At 38.5% G+C, this 11934-nt stretch overlaps 1 protein-coding gene across 2 annotated transcripts in view; it reads right to left on the minus strand.

Moving 5' to 3' along the window:
• The window catches only part of ETL1 (SNF2 domain-containing protein / helicase domain-containing protein), a 55534-nt gene extending 43600 nt beyond the window's left edge, over positions 1–11934 (minus strand). Inside the window, exons 1-5 of one of the 2 annotated variants that reach the window (XM_010272456.3) lie at positions 11127–11934; positions 10896–11022; positions 9839–9879; positions 9495–9745; positions 9223–9403 (exon numbers count right to left, since the gene is read on the minus strand). In XM_010272456.3, the coding sequence (XP_010270758.1) occupies positions 9223–9403; positions 9495–9745; positions 9839–9879; positions 10896–11022; positions 11127–11639 (1113 nt within the window). In that variant the 5' untranslated portion in view covers positions 11640–11934. The remainder of the gene's footprint in view (positions 1–9222; positions 9404–9494; positions 9746–9838; positions 9880–10895; positions 11023–11126) is intronic. The other variant, XM_088903522.1, reaches the window with a different exon arrangement.

Below are 11934 nucleotides of genomic sequence, written 5' to 3' on the forward strand. Positions count from 1 at the left end.
TCCCCAAAAGCAAATGCTCTATGATTACCACCTAGGGGAATTCTAGATATTTCAATGGCCAATTCGTTGTTTTTTTTTTTTTGATAAATATTGCCAATTCATTGTTCTACATCCCAAAATTGCTACATATCTCCCCAAGACCCATTAATCCATATTAATTCCTGCTAAGTCACAATTAGCCAAGTTAATTCTGAGACCAGAAATACTTTGCATTATTGCAAAGACGTACATAAAAAATTCCAACCCCCTAAATTCCCCAAAAATGATGGTGTCGTTAGCAAACTGTATGTGGGCACATGGTCTCTGCCCACCCTCAACCCTTTAGTACACCCCTTTCACTGGCTCTAGAAAATAGTTTACCAAAGACCTCTGCCACCAACAAAAAAAAAGAATGAGTAACAATGGATCACCTTGACTTGAACTCTTAGAATCTTTGAAGAAACCCATTTATTTCTCCTAGTTTATTTAACATAAATGAACAGCTAACAAGATGAAAGCCATTTTCCGTACTAAATGTTACTTATAATGAAGGCAACATCTTGGACCCACTTTTTGTAGGTACAATGTTTGTGTATGTACTCTTCTATAAGGATGACCAAAGTCCATGTTTTGTCATCTTTCCAAGTAAGACTATTTGACACATGTCAAACTCGCATTCCCCTCTCTCTATCTGTGCAACACTGGTTAGTGTCCTTTTCTAAGTTCTTTTTTCTTGGTCAATAGCTGAAAGATTTACTAAAATAAAAATAATAAGAGTACATTACAGATTTGGGAGAGTATAACCCAACCACCCTTAAGTCTAACAAATTCAGACCAATTACAACTTAGCCTAAAATAGTTGTTGCATGTAGACCCCTTGCTTCGCCAAAGAATCTACCATTCCACTTGTCGTCCTCTTGGCCCATCTCGAAGTAGATATCTCCTTATCTAAGCAATCAACATCTCATAGAGAATGCCAATCAAACCAAGCACCTAGGTTCTTGCATTGCAACTAGTCCAAGAAAGGATTAGTTTTGAAGTCCCTTCCATCTCCACTTGTTGAAACCCAAGTTGCTTAGTCATTGCAATAGTGCCTATAATTGAGCCTTCAAAGAACCCCCCAACACCAATTGGGCCTAAGAGCATTGCCACAACCTTGCCCTCTAATCTGTATCCATGAATACTCCCCCCATTCCTACCATAAATGGATTGCCTAAAAAGCTTTCGTCATACTTCAGCTACTCTATTTTAAGCTGGAGGTTTCCACTGCATAACCACTTTGTCTTTCACTACAGAGGAACCTAACACTTCTGCCCAAGCTCTAATTATGTCTAGGGCAGTAATCAGGTTGGATTCAGATCGGACTCAACAACATCCGAATCCAATCCAACTAATCAAATCATAAATGCAATTCCAATCCGAAATCCAACGGGATTTGGGAATCTCTTAAAGTCTTATCGGATTCAAATCCTATCGGACTTGGATCGAATTTGGATTTAATCTGACCCCACTTCATATTTTTTAAGATAAAGAAAGAAATTAGAAAATAAAAAATACATTTTAACATATATAATAGATTAATATAAATATGAAACATTGAATTTATATATAATTACATATTTTTTATTTATATGTAATTTATAAATTTTATATATTATTAAATAAATAAATATATGTATATATATTATAATATCACTTGGATTTTAAACAGATTGGATGGGGTTAAATTATCAATGAAATGAGATTGTAAAATCTGAATCCAATCCAATCATGTGGATGGATCATTTGAGTCCAAGATAATTAGATTGGATGTCGGATCAGGAATAGAACTTCCAAAGCCCATTGACAGCCCAAATTAAGTCATCCAATGAAAACTCTTGAAAGGCCTCCAAAGCTTTTACCTAGTGTACAATTTTTACTTTTTATTTCCCACAATCTCCCCTATGGAATACACTTTTCTTTGAAAACCCTCTCATTCCTTTCTACCCATATGGTCCATGCTATTGCTGCTTAACTACCCTCCACATCGCTCTACCTCTTTGGCAATCTTAGAAAGTTTAAACTGAATAACATTATCACATATTGAGGACGACCCCATCTACAACCAAAGAGAAAATAAAGGCACAACACCAAACACAATTCACAAAAGGAGAGGAGATCAATAAATGATTAATGGTCACACCCAGTGTTTTAAAAGTACAAGGTGCAAAAAGAAGCTCAAGGGGAAATTTTCGGAGCAAGGCACAAAATACAAAAAATGCCAAAAAAAATCAAAAGAAAACTAAAAATCCAAAAAATGCTAAAAATGCAAAAATATTAAAAATAATATTAATAAAAATATAAACTTAGATTTTGAAATAAATATTTTCAAACACTTGTTATCTAAAATTAAAATACATAAACGTAACGTGTAAATCGTATTCAAATGAACTTTTAAAAACAAAATCAAACATATAAAACATTTTCAAGCATTCGAGCATGTAAAACCCACAATTTCTTCTTTTCCTCAATTGCATTACTTCAAATAGCTAATGTGATGTAAAACATCTTGCATTCTTGACTCTACGAGCCACCTTTGTACCAAGCCCCTCAAGGCAAGCCCAAACAAGTCCATGTTAGGGTCTTAAATTCTTAACCCTTACACACAAACACACCAAAAAAAAATTGATTTGGGTTCAAAAAATAACAAAAAGTGCAAAAAATAAAAAAGGTGCATGCATGGGCTGAAGCACAAGGTGCACCAAGTGTGTTGCCTTTTGAAAGTGTTGTGCCTAGGGCCTATGCGAGGTGCATACCTTAAAATGTGCCTCGCCTGAGGCAAGCCTTTTAAATCACTATAGGGAAGTGGTTGTGGAGGTTGCCATTGGACAAATGTGTGGGGACTATAGAATCTCAACAAGGGCTATTAGAGCTTCTCAATGGAAATCCACTCATGCCATCCTTTCCTCATTCCTGCCTCTCATCAAGTATAATCCTTGCTTTGGTAATTTAGTCCAATTTGGGGAGAATTCTTGGCTGGGCAATTCACCTTTAAAGGAACAATATCCTTCTCTTTTTGACCTATCCATCCATAAAAAGGAGTATATTTCTTTTTCTTGGATCCTTCCAATTTTGACTTTGGTTTAGACTTGAATTTGGATTTTAGAAGAGACCTTTGTAAGAGTGAAATAAGCAATGGCATGGCCTTGCTTCAAGACCTTGATAGAGTGGTCTTGGATCCCTCAAGAGGGAATAATAGAATTTGGACCCTTTTAGCCTTTGGTTCCTTTACCTATGCATCATTCTTTTGCATTTAATCTAGTTGAGCATTAGTCTGGGTGGGCCTTCTCCGGTAAAGGAGGTTTGGAACAAACCTATTCCGCCTAGAGTTGGTGGTCTTTTGCTGGAAAGTGTACTTGGAGAGAAACATGTGATCTAGTACAAAGAAAAAGACCCAATTGGTGTCTTTCCCTCTTCTGGTGCCCTCTTTGTAAAGCCAACGATGAGCCTTGCTACCACTTATTAATCTCCTACCCCTTTGCTTCTTCAATTGGGAATGATTTCTTTTTGTTTGGGTGCATGTGGAACCCCCCATCTTCTGTTCAAAACTTGTTCTCCTCTACCTCTTTGGAGGTGTACAAGGGCAGCTGTTTGTTTGACCTCTAGGAAGAAAGAAAACCAAAAACTTTTTCAAAAAAGGAAAGGAACAAGGAAACATTAATTGAAGCCATATATATTAGAGTGGTCCATTGAGTGAAGACTTTGAAGCTGTTTGATTATATTCCAGCCGGTGAATTAATGAGAAAGTGGAAGAAAATTGCAGATTTCACTCCTCCCAAGGAGAGTATTAGGCTTGTTTAGCCACTGCCTTCTAGTGGTTTCATTAAGTTGAATTTCAATGGAAGTAGTAAAGGAAACCTGGGTCCTTCAGGTATTGGAGGAGTGTTTAAGAACAAGGAAGGGAAAGTTATTGCTCTTTTCTTGGGTCCTATTGGGGTGGGAGATGCTTTGAGAGCTGAAATACTGGCCATCTTGGAGGATATTCAAAAAGCAAAATACTTGAATATTCAGAAGCTATCAATCAAGGAAGACTCAAAACTAGTCTTTAGATGGTTGCAAAAGGAAAAGGAAGTGAACTGGTGAGGGTTCATCTATGAGAAGAAAAGAATCAAGCAGTTGGTGCAAGATGCATAACCTTTTAGGTAGAGGTAGTGACGATGAACTCTGAGGCATCCTTCGTCCCAGTCTCGAGGTGAAGAGAAGACCTAAGAATTGAATCGAAGAAGTTGTTGATGGAAGAAGGAAAAGGTAAGGGGCAGCTTTCTCTAAAAGTCAGAGAAGGATAGGCAACCATTTTTCTTATGGGAGATGCAACCCAGTGATTGAAAGGATTATCCGATGGAGCACTCTGGTCCAAGAAGAAAGAAGGTTGGAAGAGCAGTTTGGAGCTTCCAAGAAGAAAATACATGGCGAGGCTGAAAAGAAACCAAAAGGATTGGTTTGTGTTTGTGGCCTTCTCTGAGCTATTCAGTCATAATAGGAGGCAGTTTATTTGCATACCAGAAGGAAAACAGGGTAAAGATTAGCAGCAGTTTGTGGAGAAGTTACAGAGCATCCTTGTGAAAAAGGAAGCTGAGAACGACAGGATTTTCAAGTTCGAAGAAGGAACTTGAGATGCTTTTTCTGAGAAAATCTTGAGTGACTCGAAGATTAGTAACATGCACAACCGACATAGCTTACAAGAAAAACTTGGTTAGTGTTAGAATTGGCAATATAAGGGTAGTTTGGTCATTTGTCTTTTTAATTAAAAAAGGGTTGACTATTTTGTCTGGCTTTAAGTTGTGTGTCCCATACTTAATGAGGGACAAAGTTGTCTTTTGTATTCTAATGCAAAGACTATAAATATAAGATGGGTCGGTTGAGAGTAAGTGACTTTTCCTTTCCTCTGGCTGAACCCTTTCTTTCTTAATTCAGACCCTCTAATCAAAGACTCGAAGAGGGCTAGTTGTGGGCAGGTGTGAACAGAACCCTATAGTCAGCTGATAGCATGGTGTGTTCTATCTGTTTTGGACCGGATTTCAACTATGTGGCAGTGCTGATTGGTAGGTATGCGGATGAACTGTTTTTCTCCCAGTTTATGTCTGAATGTGTGTGACAACAGTAGGATTTTTTTGGTGCTGAACCCTATGACAGCAGCAGTGTCTTAACAACAGTTGTTTAATTGTGGTGTGTAGTGCAGTGCTGAGTAGTGAACTTATTTCTCTCCCAAAAGAATGAGAGAGGGGTCAAGAGTGGCGGGGAATGGGAGAGGAGCTGTGAGAAGGAAAGAAGTGGTGTTGAGAGTTGACATCGGGAAGGTGGGAAAGATGGAGGAGAGAATCAAGATGTGTTATATGCCAGCCTGGTGGGAAGGTTTGTTGGGTGGGAAATGGATATAGAGAAAGTGGAAGCCTGGGCGAGACTTGAATGGGGTCATGATAAGATTATGAGGGTTAGAAAGATGCAAGCTGGGCTTTAGTGCTTTACCTCTTCATGTTTCACTACAGGGAGTAGACTGAAGTGGTGCTCAAAGTGGAGAGAAGGATAGAGAAAAGCTTCAATCTCAAACTGGGGTGGTGGTTCCCTGCAGCTGAATCTCTGTGCAATGAAAGGAAGAGGAGAAGGGTGATATGGATAAGCATAGTCGGAATACCCCTTCATGCATAGAGTATAGTCACTCTCGAGGAGATAGGTAGTCGTTGCAGGAGGTTCCTAAAAATAGATGACAAAAACAGAAGTTGAGAGAGGTTGGGCATGGCCAGCATTTTGGTAGAAGTGGAGGAGGCCGCAGGTGTTCCAAAAAGGATGAAGTTAGTCTTTGCTGGGGAATGCTACGACCTCAGATTAATCATGGAAGGAGAAGATGGAACCTACCTAGAATCGCCCAAAGAGAATAATGGGAGTAGAGAGGAGTGTGGAAGTCCAGAGAACGGGGCTGATTACAGAGACGGAGCCCACAGTGAGAGCGGTAAGGAGGCAAAGAATCGTCCAAGGTTGACGAAGATGTAGAGTGGAAGGGACAGGGGTAGTTCTGGGATTTCACAAGAATTAAGAGAAGGAATTTAGAACAACACGGGACATGTGGATGGGGAGTTGGAGGGGAGAGGAGAAACTCAATCAACATGGGACATAAAAAAGGAAGAAGGTTTACCGAGGAGGGAAAAAGAGACCTCGACCAATTTAGGTTCTAGTGGGACCCACAGTTTAAGAGTCCAAGAGGAGGGAAAATTTTGACACGACCATGCATCGATTGGACTGGGGGTCAAGAATGAGAGGGGCATAGTAGGAAAAATGTCATTAAGGGGTAGACTAAAAAGCTCGATTAAAAGGTTGAGAAATTCAGAAAAGGGCAGTGACGACTAGTTATGAGTAATAACAAGATATGAGGGAGATACAAAGAAGGTAGAGTTCCAGTCAAGAAATGGTTCAACACTAGGGAATGGCAATGGGGCGGGTTCGGGGAGGGTTTTGTAAATTCTAAACCTACTCATCTCTCTAAACCTCCCAACCCATACCCGCCCCAAAACCTGTAACGGGTTGGATTTTGAGAATCCAAACCCTACCCGCACATGAAAATGCAAAACCCTCCCCACATTCAAGGGTAGGGGCAACTTGGATTTAGAAACCGTATCTAATTTCCTATAATTTCTTGTCATATATAAGCAATAAATAAGTAAAATAACACAAATAAACAAATAATTTCCAATTATTGGATTTAGACATGTAGAAAACACATAAGTTATCAATTATCTTTCACATAAAATTCAAAATATTATTAAATTCAACACTTTGTACATAAAGTTTATATTCTTTCCAACAATATGCAGGTCGGGGAGGGTCGGGTTTAGCGTACTTGTACCCCCATCCCCGCCCCAAAACCCATCCTTCAAGCAACAAAAACCTGCCCCGTCGGGGAGGATGATGGACGTAAGTTATTGTCTCCAATCAGCCCTCTTGGACTTGCTGAAATTCAACTCACCTAACCACTTAAGTCCTCACATGCTCCAGTCTTACTCAACCATCCAAACTCCTTGCCTGGCTCAATTAATTTATTCATCCTTCTCCTAGCAAGTTCTGAGTTAAGAGTCCTTTGTTACTCCTTTTTATTATGTGGTCCCCATTTAAAGCCTGATGTGGCCCCATAGTCTCAACAAATGATTTAATACTCGCTACCCTTTGTTCAAAAAATTTTGAATTGTTTTCCTTTTCTGGTGGAACCCCCGTTGGAAAGACTATCAGAGTATTTTCATTCCAGAGATTAAATGGAACCCTATCAATTTCAGTAAGAAGCTCCCTTAGGGAACATCCATCTAGTTGCATGACATGTGCCAGCTTTCGACCAACACCATGTCATCCATGGTCTCCACCATCTCAACAATCGAGAGATCAAGGCCCTCTTCTCCAACATCCAGGACTGGTTTTCGATCACCAAAAGGCATAATAAAAGCAGGGACCTTAAGACTGAGTTTCCTCAAAATGCACTCCAAGATCTCCCCCCAATCTGTAACATCTCTTACTGCTGTGAGAACCAACCTCAGCCTCCATACTCCTTTCTCCTCTAGACATTTGGTTGAACTAGCATTTCCAACCTCTTCTCCAACTCCCTTTTCCATCTCATCGCTGGTTGAAACTCCCCCACTTGCATTCTCCATCTTTCTCTCCTACAGCCAACTTTGGTATCGAAATCTAGCATTTCCATCCTCTTCTCTCCCTGCGCCATTCCTACATTACCAGCCAACTTTTCAGCATTTCCAATTGCTGGACTTGAACAGCCCCATGCAATATTTTTTTCACATATTATACATCGTATAATTTAAAAATTTATAAATAATTACATTTTCATTTTTTGATGCCATAGGCCCAATACCCGGCATGGGCCTAGGCTATAACCATTATCATAGGTGCTAAGCCTGGCCTGGGCCCTGCCCATGATCACCCCTAATAACAAGTACTCAAATCTTGAGATGCTACAGTCCATGATCAGATTCTATCAGAAAATGTTTAAAACATTTTAAAGAATCGGTGTGCATCAGAATAACAAAATGATTTCTGTACAATTGAACTGAACTGCATTGTTCATGATTCATGATTCAAAGCTTCTGGTTCCTAAGATCTGCTCAAGAGGTAAAATGCATATCTTTCAAAACCATACTTTCCATTTACTTGTTTTATCAGTTATCTTATATTTACATTTTTATTAATAACAGAATTTTCATGAAAGGAATGGTAAAAATGTGGAAAAATAAACAAAGAACAGAAACAGACTCAAAAGAAAAACCTAACAACGTTGAAAATAAACCAAAAGAAAGGAGGTAAAAGAAAAGCACCAACCTAACCACAAGACAAGGCCCAAACCCAGAGTATATGACAAGAAGCTACAAGATTTCTACCAGCAACCCAGCATCATAGAATACATTGGATTTGGATCACTTAATATTAAGACTTCAAGTAGCAAAAAACATTAGTACTTCCAATTATTATTGATTTCTTTTTTATCAGTAATTATTATTGCTTTTTTATTAATAAAATATTCTAATTGTTATTGCTTTTGCATTCAAATCATATATGTTTCTTTAGTTCTGATAGACCATGCCAAAGTGCTTATAGTGGAACAAATGTCATACATATTGTGAAGTGAACATGGATAATATATAATAATTTTGCAATAAACTTGTGATTCAGTATGCATAATAATATCAATGTCACAAAAGGTGTAAATGCATCTTCATGAATTCTTGAGCAGGTTTACCAAACAAAAACGAACTCTTTTGCAGCGGATAGAAAATATAGACCAAGGAAAGAACAAAGTACAGCTTTAATGGTAGGAAGAGAAGGCCTAAAAGAAAGAGGAATAAAGGCAAGCCTCAAGAGATAATACAGCAGATACTGTACCCATCAACAGCGATAAGAAATATTATTGCTATCATTATTTGGTGCTTTTGTTTTATCTATTTTATGTTCTCTTAATATTTTATCAGTAGAATCTTAGAAATCAATTCACAATATAGTTCATCTCAGACCCAGAACAATTCTCCACTTTCACAATCATGTTGCTTTAGAGCTTCTCTACTTTCAGCATAACATTTTTCCGATATAAACCACTTCTGCTCATCAAATATGGCATTGCCATAATGAAGCAATCTGGAGTAATGACTAACTAGTCAGAATTTGCACATGCATGGATTTCTTAATAGCAATTAGAAAGGCTGTAATTGTGTTGTATACATGTAAATCATTCTGAAGCGGTGTTCCTGTAAGCATCAGGCGCTGGTTTGCATTTTGTGCAACTGACATCAGGTTTTTCCACCTGTAGCTGTTTTTGTCCTTCAGAGCATGAGCCTCATCCATTAGAATGCAGCTCCATCTCCAACGCTTCAGAATCTTGCGGTCATCTTTCTGCTGCACACTGTAAAAGTTGAATTTAGAGACTAAAGTACTCATAATGGATAAAGAATCCCAAATACAATATCATAGATAAACCAAAATTGTCATGCAACCTGTGTCGTTCAAAAAGTGAGTAACACACTAGCAGTACATTAAATGGAGGTGGCAGGCCAGCCTTGGACAAAGAGCTCAACTCCCTTGAGTAGGCTGCTCGTCCAGCACCATGATACTGGAGTACAGAAAAAGATGGGCACCACCTTTTTAGTTCTCTTTCCCAATTCTCCAAAACAGAAGCAGGGCAGACAATCAAATGAGGACCCGGGTCATTGTCCAAGTACTTGAGCAGCATTAAATATGTGATAGCCTGTCAAACAGGAAGCTTGTTATAATCTGAAACAAATTGATAAGACAAAAACTCACACTTAACACTAACATGAGCAAGGTATGAATCTGATACCTGTATAGTCTTACCAAGACCCATCTCATCTGCCAAGATGGCTGTATAGAAAGTAAATACAGAAAAACCAGGAAAAGTCAAAGATATATAACAAACATTGCAAGACAAACTTTCAAGATTATATGCATCAGCAGAATACAACCAGCTCAGTAGTAATAAAGGCAAAACTTTATGTTGCAAATAAGACAAAATTAAAAAAAGAATGATCTAGACACTGTGGTACAAATCAAGATATCAGACACCAAAAGAACCCAATAAGATGCATAAGGATTGTTGATCAGAGGTAAAAGGACTCATACTTGCACAATTAACTGTCTCTTTGCATGCTACGTTCAGCAATTGGTAAACTGGTTAGTAAAATTGTCACATTTAACTATTAACTTAATCATGTTTTACATGCAAAAGCAGACCATCATATACAATAATGTTTTGAAAAACCATAATTGTAATGTAAATTGTAAGATCATTTCTGTTATTTAGCTTGTAATACTAATAGCCTAAGATGATTTGATTAAAACAACTTGAAAGTCAACTAATCCACATACAATGGTTCTTTAGCCTACATATGATGAAAAATAAACTTAATATGGTTTCTAAAATGTCTTAGGTAATCTAAATAAATCATTTTCTAACAAGGACTAAAAAAGAATCTCTTGAAAAGATAATCAAAAGAAACAAGGAAATGACAAAGTCTTATTGAACTCATTTAAATCACATGAATCCTATAAATTGTAAGATTCATGAATCAGATTATAGGATTCAAACAATAAATAAGATTTTAAGATTTTTGCATAAAAGGATTTAGACGTAAGATTCAAATTTAAACCCTTGGTGTTCATGATTCAAATCACAAATTATATGGTGAATTGTAAGATTTTGACAACTGGGACAAGTACTACGCATAGGTGTTGACCCAATAAAAGGGTCATTACATAAAATGCAATGAACTATAATATTCTAACTACTATAGTGTAGAAATCACAAAGACCATGTGCATTTGGTTTCTTCTAAAAATGTCATTCTGCAGTGCAGAGGGAGATGAAAATAAACATAATACCTCCCCCAATATTCTTCTTATGTAACAGGAGTAGAAAGTTGACACCAACAAGCTGATACGGTTTAAGAACCGGCTGAAAATCCGACTCATCTGATTCATCCGAAGCACAAGCCGCATCAATATCATCCTAATCAAACAACATTGAATACCATTTATAAAGATGAGAAAGAAAGAAAGAAAGAAGAAAGAAGAAGACGTAACATGCCATATTCAAATACTGGCTACAGTTACCTGCGTCACAATCCTCACAGAAGCGGCTTCCACTTCCGCATATCTATCACAGGACGACACGGAAGAACCGTAGAGCTCTTTCCTTAGCTCTGCCGATATCTTTGCGCATTTCTGCAGAGCCTTACCAACAACATCCCCCTCCTCCACATCCTCCTCGCTCAACTCCTCCACTACATCTTCCTCATCGACTGAAATAGGCTGCTCCTCTTCTTCCGTGGACCGGATATCAACCACTTCCCGCAACTCATCATCACTGTCCTCGTCAACCACGAATCTCCGCGACCGGTTCGCCAGTGGTCGTACATCCCTAATCTCTGTATCCTCATCCTCCAAATTCTCCTTACTCTCAACAACTCCATTACTACTATCATCATCAACCTCACAGGTTATCTTCGTCCGGTAAGCAAACGATTCAATCTGAGGAGGCGAATTCCCCTTTTTGAGGATCCTCGACGGCTTAAACGAGTAATTCTCCCACTCCTCGTCGGAAATTTCTTCGATTACGCGCTTCATTTCATCTTAATCTACAATATGGAGTATCTGCAGAGTTCAGAGCAATAGAAAACCCTAGAAATTTCAGAGTAGGTCGAGAAGCGCAATGTCTGTAAGAGTTTCCTCTTTGGAGACTGTTCACATTCGTAGCAGGAGAGAGAAATGTCAAAAGGCGCTAAAAGGAACGGGAAGGAGTTACGCGCGCTTTGAGATATTTGGTAACATCAGTTGGTTACATGCCCAATGCGTAGTAAGACGCGTCATCTGAAAGACTGGAACCTGGAGCGAGTTTAGGGTGCATGCGTAGATAGAACCT

This window comes from Nelumbo nucifera, chromosome 4 (genome assembly GCF_055504915.1).
Source record: "Nelumbo nucifera cultivar China Antique chromosome 4, China Antique-T2T, whole genome shotgun sequence".
In the NCBI taxonomy this organism is placed as follows: domain Eukaryota; kingdom Viridiplantae; phylum Streptophyta; class Magnoliopsida; order Proteales; family Nelumbonaceae; genus Nelumbo; species Nelumbo nucifera.